The 20,390-nt window shown below is 35.1% G+C and overlaps 1 protein-coding gene across 2 annotated transcripts in view; it reads left to right on the top strand.

Moving 5' to 3' along the window:
- Positions 1 to 20,390, top strand: part of col2a1b (collagen, type II, alpha 1b) — a 152,354-nt gene that overhangs the window by 5,519 nt on the left and 126,445 nt on the right. The window contains exons 2-8 of one of the 2 annotated variants that reach the window (XM_061887084.1): positions 6,708 to 6,914; positions 9,677 to 9,693; positions 12,948 to 12,980; positions 13,191 to 13,223; positions 13,300 to 13,353; positions 15,494 to 15,595; positions 17,659 to 17,739. In XM_061887084.1, the coding sequence (XP_061743068.1) occupies positions 6,708 to 6,914; positions 9,677 to 9,693; positions 12,948 to 12,980; positions 13,191 to 13,223; positions 13,300 to 13,353; positions 15,494 to 15,595; positions 17,659 to 17,739 (527 nt within the window). The remainder of the gene's footprint in view (positions 1 to 6,707; positions 6,915 to 9,676; positions 9,694 to 12,947; positions 12,981 to 13,190; positions 13,224 to 13,299; positions 13,354 to 15,493; positions 15,596 to 17,658; positions 17,740 to 20,390) is intronic. The other variant, XM_061887092.1, reaches the window with a different exon arrangement.

Genomic DNA, 20,390 nt, shown 5'->3' with positions numbered 1-20,390 from the left:
AAATTATTTTAGGATTTTTAAACACATATGCCTTTTTACCTTTTAAACTCCTTCCTCTTCATTCCTGACAATTTAAATCAATGTTCAAGTGAATGTTTTGGTTTATTATTGTAAAGAATAATAAATATATTTTAATTTAATTTTTCATTTTTGCTTCTGTTTTTTCGACAAAATTATTATTATTGAAATTCAAAAAAATTATTCTGGCAAATCTAGAACATCTGTAGAATCAAATGTAAATCTTATTTCAAAGTCTTTTGAATTCCTTTTAAAATTTTTGTTCTGGAAAATCTAGAAGAAATAATGATTTGTCTGTGTTAGAAATATAGTTTTGTCCAATTTGTTATATATTCTAACAAAGTGCAGATTGGATTTTGACTTATTTAAAACATGTCATTAAAATTGTAAAATTAATCTTAATCAGGAAAAATTAATAATGATGTTCCATAAATTATTTTCTTAATTTTTTCGAGAAGAAATTTGAATTAGCTAGTTTTTCTCTTCATTTTTTTCGGTTGAATTTTGAATTTTAAAGAGTCGAAATTGAAGATAAATTATCTTTCAAAATTTAATTTTAATTTTTTTGTGTTTTCTCCTCTTTTAAACCTTTCAATTAAGTGTTTTTTTCATCATTTATTCTCTACAAAAAACTTCTGTAAAAGGAAAAAAAAATTACGACGGAATGACAGACAGAAATACCCATTTTTTTATGTATATGTAGATTTATTTATTGAAGGTAAATTGAGCAAATTGGCTATTTAAGGCAATTTATTTAAGTGTGTATCAAACTGGTAGCCCTTCGCATTAATCAATAGCCAAGAAGTAGCTCTTGGTTTCAAAAAGGTTGGTGACCCGTGGTTTAGACAGTCACCTTTAGGGGACCTCTGATGGTATGGGGACAAATAAACAGGTCTCCTAAAGCAGTGGTTCTCAAATGCATGTACGCATACCCCTGGGGGTACTTGAAGGTATGCCAAGGGGTAAGGGAGATTTTTTAAAAATATTCTAAAAATAGTGAGAATTAAAACATCCTTTTTAAATATCTTTATTGACTAATGCTTCAACAAAATATGAATGTAAGTTCATGAACTGTGAAAAGAAATGCAACAATCCAATATTCAGTGTTGACAGCTATATTTTTTTGTGGACATGTTCCATAAATATTAATGTTAAAGATTTCTTTTTTTGTGAAGAAATGTTTGGAATTAAGTTCATGAATCCAGATGGATCTCTATTACAATCCCCAAAGAGGGCACTTTAAGTTGATGATTACTTCTATGTGCCGAAATCTTTATTTATAATTGAATCACTTGTTTATTTTTCAACAATTTTTTAGTTATTTTTATGTATTTTTTTCCAAATAGTTCAAGAAAGACCACTAGAAATGAGCAACCTTTTTCACTGTTATACAATTTCATAAATCAGAAACTGATGACATAGTGCTGTATTTTACTTCTTTATCTCTTTTTTTCATCCAAAAATGCTTTGCTCTGATTAGGGGGTACTTGAATTAAAAAAATGTTCACAGGGGGTACATCACTGAAAAAAGGTTGAGAACCACTGCCCTAAATGGAAACCTTTTTAAATGATATTCAGATCTATTATGTAGATGCCTAAGTGATTTTTAAGCTTTGGCTCATAAATAAGTTTACTGAAAAGTAAACATGTTTAACATCTAATCTGAACTATGTGTAGTCACGTACAAATGTGTGTGAATTATGCAAAATTATTTAAATTTGGTCCCCATGAACCATATTAACTCTTTTTCTCAGGGTCCCCAGTAAGAATGATCAGCACATTACTTCATCAATCCAGAGATTTAAAGACATGTATGAGCAGTGGCCATTTTACCCAATTTTGTTTTATGTCTCCACAACCTGTAGAAAGGGTGGTCCCCGCAAGTGATGATCAAAAATTAGGTCCTCATTCCAAACGATAACCAATGTGTGTGTGTGTGTGTGTGCGTGTGCGTGTGCGTGTGCGTTTGCGTGTGCGTGTGTGTGTGTGTGTGTGTGTGTGTGTGTGTGCGTGCATGCGTGCGTGCGTGCGTGCATGTGTGTGTGTGTGTTAACAATAAACTAATAAAGACAAATATATATCATCGATATTGTTATTCTCCTATTATATTATCTTTATAATATTAAATGTATTGTAAATTAGAATGCATGGTTGTCAAACGTACAGCTCGAGGGCCAAATCAGGCCCGCAAACAGGTTTTATCCGGCCCACGAGAAGAGTTTGCTAAGAATAAAAATGTACCTGAAATTTTTGAATGAAAGAAACTCATGTTCTAAATGTGTCCACTAGATGTCGCAATGGAAATTCTTTGTCTCTTTGGAGAGGATGCTACGTATGTACAAAATAAACCACAAGATGTCAGTGCACCAGTCGATGAAAATGATCAAACTACATATATAAAATCCTGTGTTTTTTTTTTTTATATAAAAATGTTTATCTTGATGGATTGAAATTTAACAATGAGTTGACTGATGAACATTATCACATATTTATCACATATTTTATTCAGAACATTTTAAATAACAACAAATAAAGATAGAATACCTTTATCCGCAACATGTACGTGTAAAAAAAAAATATATATATATATATATATGATTTGTACAATTTCAGAATGGACTTGTTCTTCTTTAAAACAAAGAAAGCAATCTGAAGTTGTCTTTATTTTTAAGTTATCGTGCCGTGATTTTACCAGTCCGCCCCACTTGGGAGTAGATTTTCCTCCATGTGGCCCCCCATCTAAAATGTTGACACCCCTGATGTAGATTATGGTAATATGTTGCAGTGACCTGTATTATTTGTCAATGGAAAAACAAATTAAAGTAAAGAATATTGGAGATTTTCCTTATTATTTATTACAGAAATGTTGTTTAATTTTATTCTTATACTACTTATTAAATCTGATTTTATTGTCAACTAAATTCCATAGATTCTGATAAAAGATTTCAGTATCTTGTAGCAACAAAAATAAAAGGGTCATTTATGTAAAAAAATTAAAAATTATTTATATATATATATGAAAATATTACTAAGCCACAAAAAGTAACACAGCTAATAAACTTTAAAAGTTTTCATCTGTTATTTTATTTTTATTTTTTTTCAGCAAAATCCTTTCATGTCCATTTGAAATTGAACTATTTTTCTTTTCTTTTTTGGAAAGTACTCATTGTTAGTTGACCCAAGTGGTTGCACACTCAAGAATCTCACCTGGACACAATCTCTTTTACTTGTACCCTGGAATCAGCCTATGCGCATTCACGACCTCACAGACAGTCTGAACTTGTAGAACTCTTTTTAAAAGTGCAAACTTTTCTCCCTCCGGGGATAAAGAAAAAGTGAATTGTGAATTATATTTATATAGCGCTTTTCTCAAGTGACTCAAAGTGCTTTACATAGTGAAACCCAATATCTAAGTTACATTTAAACCAGTGTGGGTGGCACTGGGAGCAGGTGGGTAAAGTGTCTTGCCCAAGGACACAACGGCAGTGACTAGGATGGCGGAAGCGGGAATCGAACTTGCAACCCTTTAAGTTGCTGGCACGGCCACTCTACCAACCGAGCCATACCGCCCCACAAAAACTAGGGGAACACATCAAGGAAGCAGGAGAGGCTCCAGAGTCGCGTGTTACAGACCCCTGATCTAGAATTAACCTTCCGGGATCCTGTAGAAGAGTACAAAACTCGTTAAAAAAAAATCTAGAAAGACAAATGCACATAAAAATATTCATGATTTTCTTTATCCTGTATTTATATAATTGTTATTATATTAAATGTAAAGTAGATTAGAATTATGTACATAATAACATAACATGAGTTCACTATCATGTAGCTGTAATAATATATAAAATAAGTACTTAATTCAATTAGCTTTTTTAAAAAAATTCAATATTTTCAATATTTTGTGGATAATGGAAAGACAAATCAACATAAGTATATTGAAAATGTTCATGTTTTCTTTATCATTTAATGTATATTTATATTTTAAAAAAACTCCCCTGGGGAGCAGGGAAACCTGCGAAACAGGTTTGTAGGGATGAAATAGCCTCCAAATATTTAATGTATAATTATATTTACTATACATAGTATATATATTTCTATTTGATATTATAACGCTCTGTCCTGTAGAATATGAATAAATGTTATAGTGTAAAACTAAATAAAACAATATCGAGACTAATTATTTAAGACGATTAAAAAAAATATTTTTAAAATCCTAAGGTCTTGTCGAGTCAACTCCACCCAAGACGTGACAATTTTCCCAGCAGCAAAATTAGACAAGTTCAATGAACTTGGAACTTTTTAGCAGTAATATGTCCGATACAATGACTTTTTCACAATGAAATGAACTAAATAAACTTTAACCTCATATTTGGACAGCGTATGAAAATGTTTATTTCTGTGATATTTGTGTTTGTTTAGAACGTGAGGTTCCCTCAGGGGGTTATTCCAGGTAGTAGGTTCAACAAACTTTGAGTTTGAACCTGAAGTCTGAGTTGATTCACCTAAAATGGGAAACTTAGAGTGTTGGGTTCCAGAACAGCTCATCTGAGTTGGTTCACTCAAACCTAAGTGATTTGTTAAAAACCACAACACAAGTTGTGATCGATGGAGCTTTTAGAATTCAACATGGCACATATTAAATGGTCCGTGGTCTGGTCAGTGCACTAATGTGGTGACAAAACAATGCTAAAACCCACAGACTCTATTTTGGCACGCGTGTGTGGCCTCTTTTTTTTTTTTTTTCGGCACTGTTTGGACGCCATACTTTAGTCCGTGCCAAGATGAATGGGGAGACTCCAACTGCTGAGCTCTGTGACAAATTATACTCGGAAAAAAAAAAATCCCAAATGGGATTTTGAAGAAAACCGGTAGCAGGTTTTGAGCAAATAAATGTGATGCGTTCGAGTAAAACCATTAAAAAATGTTCATGTGTGACATTCTGGCAATAAAAATAGATTTTGTGTCAAATTATTAGTGTTTTTTTTAGTTAATTCAAATTATAAAATCAAGCGATTTACAGCAGTGTTCAAGATTTATCACAGTAATTGCGACGATTATTCTTGATTAATTCATCTTGATCAATAAGAGTAGTTTACTTTGATTAATTGTAATTAAGCACAATTAAAAAGTGTGATTAAAACTATATGTATGTATATGTATATATATATATATATATATATATATATATATATATATATATATATATATATATATATATATATGTATGTATGTATGTATGTATATATAGAGGCTATTTCAACCCTACAAGCCTGTTTTGTAGGGAAACCTTACTTGGCAATATAATCCATAAAGTTTACCTGCTCATCAGGAGATCTCCCTGAAGAGTAAGGAAAAACATGGATGTTGTTTCATCCCTAAAAGCCTGTTTCGCAGGTTTTCCTGCTCTCTAGGGAAATCCCCTGAAGAGCAGGGAGACTCTATATTATACTGTATACTCAATGTATTATATTGCCAATTAGGGTTTCCCTACGAAACAGGCTTGTAAGGATGAAATAGCCTCCGTGTTTTTTCATGACCTAGTGAATATTCCGGTCTACCCCGATATTGAGCACTTTCTAACAGCTAAACCACAGTAACCAGTAACCTCAGGTATATATATATATATATATATATATATATATATATATATATATATATATATATATATATATATATATATATATATATATATATATATATATATATATATATATATATATATATATACATATATATATATATATATATATATATATATATATATATATATATATATATATATATGTCTTAATTGTATCATCCAGAGAATAGTGCTCGATACCGTTGAAGAGCGCAATATGTACCCCTCATGAAACAGTTCTGTAGAAATGAAGTAGTCTTGTGATTTTCCCCACACATATAAATTATATATATATATATATATATATATATATATATATATATATATATATATATATATATATATATATATATATATATATATATATATTGTGTATATATATTGTGTATATATAATGTATTTTATTCTGACCAGGCACTTTCTGTTCGTCTAATTTTCTCATCATAAATTTTATGTACAAAAATGTTATGTATACTTCCTGAAATATGAATAATCTAAAATTATTGTAATGGAATCAGATCAGATATCAGTTAATGATTATCAATGATGAAATACCAAATAAATGTACTTGTGGATGAAAAAATATTTAACAATAAATTATGACCAAGACATATTAAGTATCTGAAAATCAAGATAAATCAAATATATTTTTGCTAACAGCTTATAGCACAGTTATGTTTTTAATTGTGTGTTAAATGTATGTTTAAATCCAAACAATGCAAATTAACTAAAATGTTTATTATTCACGTCTATCAGAATTGAGGAGACATAAAAATGTTAGGTTGACACAGTAAGTTACCATGGTAACTGACTCTGTTTGACCTATCTTTCTTTTCTGGAGCAGAACCCTTGATTTTCACTCATTACAGACTTTACATAATCAGAGTTTTCTTGGAAAACTGCTTCCTGGAATACCCCGCCGCTGTTAGTGTGGGACAAGCAGTAGAAAATGGATGGATGGATGGATGTTAGTGTGACCTTGACACAGTACATTTTCATGACCTTTAACACTTTCCCCCCCTCATTTCACCTCCCACACTGTGCACTGTGTCCCCTCTGCACGGCACAGAGGACGCCTTTAGCTGTACGCAAGACGGCGAGCGCTATAGCGACAAAGACGTGTGGAAGCCCGAGCCGTGTCGCATCTGCGTGTGCGACACGGGGACCGTCTTGTGTGACGAGATTGTCTGCGAGGAGCTCAGAGACTGCCCCAAACCTGAAATCCCCTTTGGAGAGTGTTGCCCCATCTGCGCCGCCGACCCATCGCCGCCAATTGGTTGTAATTTATTTGCTCTGAATAAATTACCTTGCATGGTCTTTTGCTTTGGGGGTCGAAACTATGACAATACAGGTGGTCCTCGGTCTGGAGTGTGAATCCCATTGCAACTCAGGACCTAAAAATATACTAAGGTTTACCATAATAAAAAAATCAGGTTAGAGGCTTATTGGGAGAGTAATTGCCAATATGAGACCACTACAGATCTTATCCTTAATGATGGATAAGATAAGTTTTCCACTTTTTGAACAAGCCTGACTGAGATGGTAACCTGAATTAGAAACCACACTTTCCCTTTCTTTGACGCACTACAATCAGATGAGTGGGAGACATAATGAAGTGAAAAAAAGTTAACTGATGGTGACGTCCTTCCTCTGCGTGGTTTTAATTTCTTTGTTAGTGCAATATGGGTCATTAATGGGAGAAAACACGAGGACCACCTGTAGAGTTTTTTGTGTCTGCCCTGAAACAAATGCATGATCCTATCAAGCGACAGTGACACATTTGAGCAGATTCCACTACAATGCTTCCCTAGAGTCTTTACATTCCTTGGGATGTTCTGGATAAAAACATGTGGGAGTCATTAGGATATATTTCAAGTCAAGGAGACAGGGTTTTACATGTATTCACCATATTCATATTCATGCATATATACATACATACGTAAATGTATGTATACATATATACGTAAATACATGCATATATACATACATACGTACATACATGCATATATACATACATACGTAAATGTATTTATACATATATACGTACATACATACATATATGTATATATACACAAGCATATACAGTATATACACATACATATATGTATATATATATATATATATATATATATATATATATACACACATATATGTATATATATACACATACATATATACATACATACATAGATGAATATATACACATACATATATACATACATACATAGATGAATATATACACATACATATATACATACATACATAGATGAATATATACACATACATATATACATACATACATACATATATGTATCTATACACAAATATACATATATACATACATATATGTATCTATACACAAATATACATACATACATACATATATGTATCTATACACAAATATACATACATACATACATACATACATATATATATACATATATTTAATATATATATATATATATATTTATATTTATATATATATATATATATATATATATATATATATATATATATATATATATATATAATATATATATATATATATATATATATATATATATATATATATATATATATATATATATATTAGTACAGGCCTTCTTCACTTTCTCATTCCATGTTTTCTTTATTTTCATGACTATTTATACTGTAGATTGTCACATCAAAACTACAAATAAACACATGTAGAGTTATGTACTTAACAAAGAAAATGGTGAAATAACTGTGAAAAACATGTTTCATATTCTAGTTCCTTCAAAATAGCCACCCTCTGCTCGGAATTACTTTTTTCACCCACTCTTGGAATTCTCTCCATGAGCTCCAAGGGGTAGTCGCCTGAAAGGCTTTTCACTTCACAGGTGCGCTTGAAGCTCATGGAGAGAATGCCAAGAGTGTGCAAAGCAGTGATCGGCGCAAAAGGGTGCCTATTTTGAAGAAACTAGAGTAAAAAATATGTTTTCAGTCATTTCACCTTTTTTTTGTTCAGTACATAACTCCACATGTGTTCATTCATAGTTTTGATGTGACAATCTACAATGTAAACAGTCATGAAAATATAGAAAACACATTGAATGAGAAGGTGTGTCCAACCTTTTGGCCTGTACTTTTTATATATATATATATATATATATATATATATATATATATATATATATATATATATATATATATATATATATATATATATATATAGGGTTTTAAAGCTGCTATGTTTGGAGAGAAAGGTAATTGGGTTAGCATTAGTGGAATCTGTAATGTCACTTTTTGCAGTGCATGCCTCTTTAATTGACTAAGATGAAGTTATATTGCCAATTAAGTGCAAATGAATGTGCTCATTAATGCTCTGTAATTGCATTTAGACTTTTAAATAAGCTCAGTCAGGCTAAAATGCTGTAAGAAGTCAAAGTGTGCACAGTTGACACAACCTTTACGTGTTGCTTGGCTTCTTATGAGTGGCAGTTTGCCCTTTTCCTCGACTTAAAAGGAGACATTTCACAATTTAGATTCAGGACTACTATGATGATATTATCTCTGTCCAATGAAAAGCATGTTTGCAAATTAATCCCAGTCAAATGTTTTGAGACAGCTGTACATTTAACCTCAACTTTGGCTGCAATTGTTGTGATTCTTTGTTATTCATGTGCCTTTATTGGACAGCACTAATATGTACTGCATGTATTAATGTTGCAAGAAGAATATAAGTTTATATATATATATATCTATATATATATATATATATATAGATATATATATATATATATATAAAGTTATTAATATGTAAAATGTAGTGTTGCTAATATAGTATGCTTGCTTCTGCTTTAAAGCTCTTACAAAAAAAAAAAGATGGCGAGTCAGCAACATCCCAATGGGCCATTTTTGGGAGCGATAAAGTCTATTTTTTTCCGAAGAGTAGTGCGATTTGAAAATATGGGTTACCAACGCATTAATCGACATTACCAGGATGTTTTGTGTTTGTTTCTGTTGTCTTGTCGGCTAACTCCTGTCTTTTGTCCCCGCTCCTCGGCCTGGTCACAGGAACACCAGGATCTAAGGTGAGCTAAGATTAAGGACCTTCAACACCTGTACCTGAAACTGTGTCATTGCCAGAATCATATCTGTGCCTGCTTACTTTACGGGTTTTCACTTTAAGTTGCTGCTTGACAAAATTGTAGGACATACAGTCGTGGTCAAAAGTTTCCATACACTTGTGAAAAACATAATGTCATGGCTGTCTTGAATTTAAGATAGGTTGCTATTGCATAATACTACCACCGCCATGCTTGACGGGAGGGATGGTGTTCCTGGGATTAAAAGCCTCATCTTTTCTCCTCCAAATATATTGCTGGGTATTGTGGCTAAACAGCTCAATTTTTGTTTCATCTGACCACAGAACTTTCCTCCAGAAGGTGTTATATTTGTCCATGTGATGTCAGATGTCCTACCAAAAGCTCCTTATTGCAGTGAAACTTGCCAAGGGACATGTAAGCAAATATTAACATTGCTGTATGTATACTTTTGACCCAGCAGATTTGGTAAACGTTTCAGTAGACCCATTATAAAAACATAAAACAACCAAACTTCATTAATGTTTTTTGTGACCATCAAGTTTGTGTTCCAATCACTCTATCACAACAAAAATAAGAGTTGTAGAAATGATTGGAAACTCAAGACAGCCATGACATTATGTTCTTTGCGAAGGTATGTGAACTTTTGACCACGACTGTATATGCATGACCATGACAAGCAGAAAATTGCAAAATAATCAACAACCAAATAAAACGTTATTTATTATTATTTTTTACATCGACAACAACAAGCAATGTATTATTGATTGACTGAGCCTCACACTCTTTAAATGTTTGAATTACATAACTTAAAAACCCCGAACGGGACGAGCAGCAGAAAATGGATGAATGAAAAAAAAACAATCATCAATATATTTCTTCCTGCTGTGGCAACTGTAGCATTTATTTACTCAACTGCAGAGAGTGCCAGGCATCGTGTGGTAAAATATTATCAGACACAAAGCTTATATTTGCAAAAACTTCAATTTGTTTCATCATAGTCAATCAATCAATCAAACTTTATTTATAAAGGGCTTTTCATACATAAAATAAATGCAATGCAAAGTGCTTTACAAAGTTAAAAACAATACCCCAATGACCCATTTCCCCCATTATCACATGCGTACGCACGGACACAGATACCAAACACAAACACACACACATATGCAACTATGTGGACCAATGATTGCATGGCTGAGTACAGAGGAGACATGTGATTAAACACTATCACAGGAGGTCATCAGACCATGAACACCAGGACGCTGACACAAAAGCAGCCCCACAAGTACGGCCCATTACCCCTGAGGCAGATGGCTCATCCGTGGAACGTTGGAAAATAAAAAATAATAAAACTTGTAAAATAGTAAAAACCATAAATTGAAATAAATAGTAAAATACAAGTAAGACATATGAAGATTAATAAATAAAAAAAATAATAAATATAAATTAATAAAATCTTGCATAGTATACTCCTTTCTTTCTTCATTTTTAAAAAATAATTCAATGTATATTATGCTGAAAGAAAAACAAAAAAAATATAAACATCCAGTTTAAAATTCGTATTTATTCCAATTCTTGATCCATTTACAGTTTTCAGGAATAAAAATGTTTTTCGAATTGAAGAAAACATTTTTATAAAGACAAGCTTTTGTAACCTTTAACTTGTTTTTAAAAAGTTTTTTGACTTTTGTTGTACAAAATAACAGATTCCGAGAATCGATTTTTCTTATTCCAGAAGCCTGTTAAACCCAGAATGGAATCCTTAACTAAAAATCGGAATCAAATCAAATTGTGAATTGTTGTAAGGGTTTAACCCAGGGATCCGGCCCATCAGCGTCCAATATCAAGCCCGCGGGAAGCCCCAAGTAAAATACAAATAAATAAATGCTTTTTTATTTTTTATTTTTATTTTTTATTTTTTTTTTATCATTTATTAAAATATGTCCTTTCTAATCCAGTTTCTACCACTTGTTATTCTCGGTGTCTCCTAGCCACTCATGCTATATACATATTTTAATAAATAATAATAAAAAATACATATATATATGTATGTATACATGTACAGTATATATACAACCTCGTCACGTCCGTTGTGTCCTGAGCAAGACACTTCACCCTTGCTCCTGATGGGTGCTGGTTGGCGCCTTGCATGGCAGCTCCCTCCATCAGTGTGTGAATGTGTGTGTGAATGGGTAAATGTGGAAGTAGTGTCAAAGCGCTTTGAGTACCTTGAAGGTAGAAAAGCGCTATACAAGTACATCCATCCATCCATCCATTTTCTACCGCTTGTTCCCTTTTTTGGCGCCTATTTCAGCTACAATCGGGCAGAAGGCGGGGTACACCCTGGACAAGTCGCCACCTCATCGCAGGGCCAACACAGATAGACAGACTCTCATTCATACACTAGGGCCAATTTAGTGTTGCCAATCAACCTATCCCCAGGTACATGTCTTTGGAAGCGGGAGGAAGCCGGAGTACCCGGAGGGAACCCACGCATTCACGGGGAGAACATGCAAACTCCACACAGAAAGATCACGAGTCTGGATTTGAACCCAGGACTGCAGGACCTTCGTATTGTGAGGCAGACGCACTAACCCCTCTGCCACCGTGAAGCCCTCAAGTACAACCCATTTATTTATGTATTTATTTACTCCGGCTTCCTCCCAGTTTCAAATACATGCACCTGGGGATAGGTTGATTGGCAACACTAAATTGGCCCAAGTGTGTGAATGTGAGTGTGAATGTTGTCTGTCTATCTGTGTTGGTCCTGTGATGAGGTGGCGACTTGTCCAGGGTGTACACTGCCTTCCGCCCAATTGTAGCTGAGATAGGCGCCAGCGCCCCCCACCACCCCAAAAGGGAATAAGCAGTAGCAAATGGATGGATGTTTTGAATTGAGAATTGTGTTGAATCGACAAACGATTCTGAATTGAATCGCGAGTCGTTATAAGAATTACATCCCCTGAAGAGCAGGGAAACCTGCGAAACACACTTGTCGGGATGAAATAGCCTCTGTGTTTTTTCCTGACCTAACGTGTAAGAATGACATCTATATAAATAGGTTAGTGTTTTTCATACCTACCGTTGTTTTCTCTTTAAACTATTAAAATCATGCATGAGTCGTTCTGATATCGGTATCGGCCAATACCCAAAGCTCCAATATCAGCATCGGAAGTAAAAAAAAAAAAAGAAAAGTTAATTATTCTTGTTATTGAGATTTTTTGTTTTGTTTTCTTTCTCAGGGCCAAAAAGGTGAACCCGGAGATATCACTGATGTAAGTAATAAACATTCACTCTTTACTAGAACCACACCCAGTAATATCAGACTAGATGATTGCAGATTATTATGAAATATGAAAGACACGAGGAAAGGGTTCTTGTGCAAATGCATCTGGGAAGTTTTTGTCAAATGAAGTATCTCTATGTTTGTATTCTAATGAACAAGAAACATCATATTAATCCTAATTGACGTTCTCTCCCCCCAGGTTGTAGGACCAAGAGGACCATCTGGCCCAATGGTACATCTTCATTCAGCCATCCATGTGTGGAGATGCTTCTTCGTCTAACTAACTCCTCTTTGGCGCGCTCCATCAGGGCCCCCCAGGAGAGCAGGGACACAGAGGACCCCGAGGGGAAAAGGGAGAGAGGGTAACTTGAATGCTGATTTTTAAAATGTATATATAAAAAAAAAAGAAGATGTATAGTAGGTCTGTTGATGGGTGGTATGAGGTGGTGTGGAGGTGGGTAAGGGTGCAGAATGGCAGCCCTTCATTGGAGCAGCTCCCCCCAATGTGACGTTTGCATTGGGTTGTGTGGTTAACTCGTGTCAACTAAACCGTGCTGGCTTGGGTTGAAGCATCCATGTTTAATGTGTAAACACACATTCAGTAAAACTAGCCTTTTCTTCACATTCTTTCATGCATTGGTGGTAATGTCCGGAACCATACACCTTGGATTATCGCCTTAAAGGGGACCTCTTATGTAAAATTAACATTTGATTGATATCTGCTGTTGTTATTTTTGGGATCTGCATAAGTCCCGAAAAGTTGATATCAAACCATGGAGGCATGACGGAGATATTTATAAAACAATCTTGTCTCCCTTCATACTTACTCCAAAAGAGCAGTTCGGAGTTTGCCCAATTTGTGATGTTTTTACCATTGGTGACGTCAGCGGGTATATTTAAAAAAGCCATAACCTGTGAAGCTGGCATGTTGTGTAAATAGTAAATAAAAACAGAATACAATGATTTGCAAATCATTTTCCATTTATATTCAATTGAATAGATTGCAAAGAATATATTTAATGTTCACACTGAGAAACTTTTTTTTTTGACAATAATCATTAACTGAGAATTTAACGGCAGCAACACATTGCAAAAAAGTTGTCACAGGGGCATTTTTACCGCTGTGTTCCATTGACTTTCCTTTTAACATCACTCAGTAAACGTTCGGAGGAGACACATTTCTGAACCTTTTCTGGTGGAATTCTTTCCCATTCTTGCTTGATGTACATCTTAATTTGTTCAACAGTCCGGGGTTTCCGTTGTGGTATTTTAGGCTTCATAATGCGCCACACATTTTCAATGGGAAACAAATCTGGACTACAGGCAGGCCATTCTAGTACCCGCACTCTTTTACTGTGAAGCCACGCTGCTGTAACACGTGGCTTGGCATTTTCTTGCTGAAATAAGCAGGGGCATCCATAACGTTGCTTAGATGGCAACATATGTTGCTCCGAAACCTGTGTGTACTTTTCAGCATTAATGGTGCCTTCACAGATGTTTAAGTTACCAATGCCTTGGGCACTAATACACCCCCATACCATCACAAATGCCGGCTTTTGAACTTTGCGCCTATAACAATCCGGATGCTTATTTTCATCTTCGTTCAGCAGGACACAACGTCCACAGTTTCCAAAAACAATCTGAAATTTGCACTCGTCAGACCACAGAACATTGTTCCACTTTGCATCAGTCCATCTCAGATGAGCTCGGGCCCAGCTAAGCCTGCGGCGTTTCTGTTGTGTTGTTGATAAATGGCGTTGGCTTTGCATAGTAGAGTTTTAACTTGCACTTACGGATGTAGCGACCAACTGTAGTTACTGACAGTGGTTTTATGAAGTGTTCCTGAGCTCATGTGGTGATATCCTTTACACACTGATGTCGCTTTTTTGATGCAGTACCACCTGAGTAATAGAAAGTCCGTAATACCATCGCTTACGTGCAGTGATTTCTCCAGATTCTCTGAAGCTTTTGATGTTATCACGGAGCGTAGATGGTGAAATCCCTAAATTCCTTGCAATAGCTCGTTGAGAAATGTTGTTTTTAAACTGTTGGACATTTGCTCAGGCATTTGTTGACAGAGTGGAGCCCCTCGCCCCATCCTTGTTTGTGAATGACTGAGCATTTCATGGAACCTGCTTTTTTACCCAATCATAGCACCCACCTGTTCCCAATAAGCCTGTTCACCTGTGGGATGTTCCAAATAAGTTTTTGATGAGCATTCCTCAACTTTCTCAGTCTTGTTTGCCACTTTTGCCAGCTTTTTTGAAACATGTTGCAGACAACAAATTCCAAATGAGTTAATATTTGCAAAAAATAAAGTTTTCCAGTTCGAACGTTAAATATCTTGTTTTTGCAGTCTATTCAATTGAATATAGGTTGAAAGGCATTTGCAAAACATTGTATTTTTTTCTTTTTTACCATTTGTTGTCACAATGTGACAACTTCACTGGTTTTACTGGTACTATAATCATGAAATAACATCTGCTTTCTAATTATTATCAGGGAACCACCGGTCCCCGTGGCAGAGATGGCGAGCCTGGAACCCCCGGAAACCCTGGACCCCCTGGACCTCCAGGACCAAACGGACCCCCTGGCCTTGGCGGGGTGAGTGTCCCCATAAAAAACAGAGAATACGCAGGTGGATTTTTTTTTATTTTTATGGTGGAATAAAACTACAGGGAATGAACTTTTTTTGGCAGGGGTTGGTTGGGGCAGTCAGAAAAGAACTGAGAATAGTAGGGACAAGTGGTAGAAAATTGATGGATCGATGGATGGATGGATGATAATAAAAATATTTTCATGTAGGAAAAATATGCACAAAATAGACACGTTTTGTCACAGCTTTGAATACTGATATTAAAACCATCTTTAGCCCAGTAAATAATGTTGTCTATAATAATCTGCCCTGATAAATAGGTAAGTAATTTATGCTTCAAATAATGAGATGAAAAAATTGTATAATTTTTACGAAGGTTCAGGATGTTTATCAGATTATTCTTCTTTGTACTTAAAATTTTGAGTTTAAACATTTTTTAGAGTGGATTATTGTAGACTTCTTTACTTAATCCATTCTGTCATCTAATTCCACAAACTGATATACTAAAGGTTTTAAGTGTTGTACGTGCGTACATATGTTTTAAGTAGACTTTTTCTTTTAGATTATATGAGTTTAAATTTGAGTTTATTCCGAACATGCATGCATACAACATGATACATCACACATGCATGCATACATGACACATCACACATGCATGCATATAACATGATACATCACACATGTGCGCATACAACATGATACATCACACATGCATGTATACAACATGATACATCACACATGCATGTATACAACATGATGCATCACACATGCGTGCATACAACATGATGCATCACACATGCATGCATACAACATGATACATCACACATGCATGCATACAACATGATGCATCACACATGTATGCATACAACATGATACATCACACATGCATGCATACATCATGATACATCACACATGTGCGCATACAACATGATACATTACACATGCATGTATACAACATGATACATCACACATTCATGTATACAACATGATACATCACACATGTGTGCATACAACATGATGCGTCACACATGCATGCATACAACATGATGCATCTCACATGCATGCATACAACATGATGCATCACACATGAGTGCACAAAACATGATACATCACAATTTCCAATTCCTCTATTCAACATGTTGGAAAAGGAGTAAGAAGAAGCAGAGATTATTTGATCCTACCCCTTTTCTTTTTCATAGCAGTTGCTAAAACTTTTGTTCATGTTCTGTTCTCAATTTATTCACAATATACTCCGTGAGTAATCACAATAAAAATAAATAAATAAATAAATAATACTCAGTGAAGTAAATTATATTTCATATGTTGACATGAGTAAAATTATTTGGAAAATGAATGGATGGATGAGATGAATTCAAAATGTTTATCATCTTTGTACTTTGTAAACACTTTAAGTTTGAAGAGTTTCTTGAAGTGGATCATATCAGTACATCATTTGATTTATTTGTTTAATCCATTCCATGATTTAATTCCACATACTGATATACTGAAGGTCTTAAGTGTTGTACATGGGTACGCATGTTTTAAGTTACATTTTTCTCCAAGATTCTATTTCTCCTCTTTTGTTGAGAAGAATTGTTGTACATTCTTGAGTAGCAGGTTATAGTTTGCTTTGTGCATAATATTAGCTGTTTTCAAATTCACTATGTCGTGTAATTTCACTACTTTTGATTCAATAAATAAACGGTTTGTTTGTTTTCTATGTCCAACATTATGTATTATTATAATTGATCTTTTTTGTTACACCGTTAATGAATGAAGTTTACTATTGTAGTTATTTCCCATATTTCTACACAATAACTCAGATATGTAACACTAGTGAGCAGTAGAGAATATGAAGTCCTTTTTGGTCTAGAACATATTTTGCTTTATTCATTATAGACGTGCTTCTTGCTACGTTATGTTGTATATTTTCTTCATGAGATTTCCAGTTCAATTTATCATCAATCATTATATTCTTACATCATACAAGTGTTAGAAATAATTCAACCGCTGTTAGTATGCAGACAATAAAACTGTTACTAACACTAATTACTTTTCTAACTTGTTGTAGAACTTTGCTGCTCAGATGGCAGGCGGCTTTGACGAGAAGGCTGGCGGCGGAGCTCAGATGGGCGTGATGCAAGGACCCATGGTGATGACTCTTATGCTTCTTTTCTTCCTTACTTTAATCTCCTTCCTTCCTTCCTTCCTTCCCTCATCATTTTTCCTTCCGTCATCCTTTTTCCTTTATCCTCTTTCATTACTTCCTTTACCCCTTTTCCTTCCTTCCTTCCTTCCTTCCTTCCTTCCTTCCTTCCTTCATCATCTTTCATTCCTTCATTCTTTTTCCTTTATCCTCTTTCCTATCTTCATGTATCCTCTTTCTACTAAGCGGACACTCTACTAGTGGTTAGAGTGTCCGCCCTGAGATCAGTAGGTTGTGAGTTCAAACCCCGGCCGAGTCATACCAACGACTATAAAAATGGGACCCTTAGCCTCCCTGCTTAGCACTCAGCATCAAGGGTTGGAATTGGGGGTTAAATCACCATAAATGATTCCCAAGCGTGGCACCGCTGCTGCTCACTGCTCACCTCACTTCCCAGGGGGTGATCAAGGGTGATGGGTCAAATGCAGAGGACACATTTCACCACACCAAGTGTGTGTGTGACAATCATTGGTATTTGACTTTAACTTTTTCCTTCCTTCCTTTGTCCTCTTTTCTATCTTGTTGTATTTTCATTCCCTCCTTACTTTATCCTATTTCCTTCCTTCCTTTATCATTTTCCTTTATCTTATTTCCTTCCTTGCTTTACCCCATTTCCTACCTTCCTTTATAAGCTTTTCTTCCTTCATCCTTTTTCTTGTGTCCTCTTTCTTTCCTTTACCCCTTTTCCTTCCTTCCTTTATCATCTTTCCTTCCTTCATCCTTTTTCCTTTATCCTCTTTCCTATCTTCATGTATCCTCTTTCCTTCCTTCCTTTATCCTCTTTCCTATCTTCCTGTATCTTCTTTCCTTCCTTCCTTCATCCTATTTCCTTCCTTTGTTTATCCTTTTTCCTTTATCTTATTTCCTTCCTTGCTTTACCCTTTTTCTTCCTTCCTTTATCATTTTTCCTTCCTTCATTCTTTTCCTTTATCCTCTTTCCTTCCTTCCTTCCTTTATGATCTTTCCATTTTTCATCCTCTTTCCTTCACCCTCTTTCCTTCCTTCATTAAGCTCCCTTCCTTATCCTCTTTCATTTCTTCCTGTATCCTCTTTTTTTTCTTTTGTTATCTTCTTTCCTTTTTTTATCATTTATCATTCCTTGAGTTATCCCCTTTCTTTACTTCCTTTATTTCATTTCCTTTCTTCATTTGCTTTCCTCCTTTTCCTTTTTCTATTTCCTTTTCTCCTTTATCATCTTTCTTTGTCGTCTCTCATTTCTTCCTTTATCCTCTCGCCATCCTTCCTTTATTATTGTTCCTTCATTCTTTTTCCTCTCTTATTCTTTTGCCGTCCTTCCTTAATTCTCTTTTCTTCATAATGTGTCCATTTCTTTCTTTAGCCTCTTTCTTTGCCTCCTTGATCGTCTTTCAATCCTTCCCTTCTTCCTTCATTAATCCTTTCTTTATCCTTGTTCCTTTCTAAGTTTATCATATTTATTTCCTTTTTTAACATCTTCCCTTCTTTCTTTTATCCCATTTCATTTCCTACTTAATCCTCATTGTGTTTTTCCTTTTACATATTTCCTTCCTTCCTTCATCATGTTTCCTTTTTTCCTTTATCCTCTTTCATTCCTTATTTCATTTGTATATCTGCCATCCTTAATCCTCTTTCAATTTATTTATTTACCCTCCTTCTGTCCTTCCTTTATTCTCTTTCCTTCCTTCATTTTTCTTCTTTCCTTTCCCCTTTTATCCTCTTTCCTTTCCTCCCTGGTTCAATTCCCACCTAGTACCAACCTCGTCACGTCCGTTGTGTCCTGAGCAAGACACTGCACCCTTGCTCCTGATGGGTGCTTGTTGGCGCCTTGCATGGCAGCTCCCTCCATCAGTGTGTGAATGTGTGTGTGAATGGGTAAATGTGTAAGTAGTGTCAAAGCGCTTTGAGTACCTTGAAGGTAGAAAAGCGCTATATAAGTACAACCCATGTTCTCATCACCCTGCATGTCAATATTGCACAAAAAGTTGTCAGGTTATTCTGTAAGAAGACTTTTCGGGACGTTATAGTTCTTCTAATGCTGGGACCAGGGTTCCACTGGTGGTCTAGCTGGTAGTTCCAAGGTGGACTCGTCATATTTTTGCATTTTTTATCAAGAAACAAGGATCTAAAATCACCATCCTGCTGCTGGAAAAGTCTAAGAAGATAATTGAGCGCTAATCTCTGCACTACAACTCACCTCATGGATGCAGGACTGGACCAGCAGGTTTACCTTCTTGACCTTGGTTTTCAAGACCCCAACCCATACCACATCGTGGAACAAGGCTGCGACTGAGACCAAACGTGCACATAGTGGAGATACAGTAGCCCATTGATAGCTGAAGGCTTCCCCACTCCCCCTCATTCATTCATGAAGTTGTGAGGACCACTGTGGAACATTTTCTTTGGCTCCAATTTCTATTTTTATTTATATTTTTCAAAGACAGCGGCTGAAAAGAGCATTTATACGAGGACTGAAAGCCGATGGCTGTCACATTTGATGAACTTGCGTAATTCCACAGTTTTTTGGGTCATCACCTTGACAGAATGTGATTCTTAGAGGGGGAGGGGCTACGACTTGAGGCGTGTGATCCCAGCCAGAAACCCCACTGATGCTGAGTGGA

Source organism: Nerophis ophidion, linkage group LG02 (assembly GCF_033978795.1).
Source record: "Nerophis ophidion isolate RoL-2023_Sa linkage group LG02, RoL_Noph_v1.0, whole genome shotgun sequence".
Lineage (NCBI taxonomy): Eukaryota > Metazoa > Chordata > Actinopteri > Syngnathiformes > Syngnathidae > Nerophis > Nerophis ophidion.
Note: the sequence above shows the minus strand (reverse complement) of the source record. Positions and strands in the feature narration are given on the sequence as shown.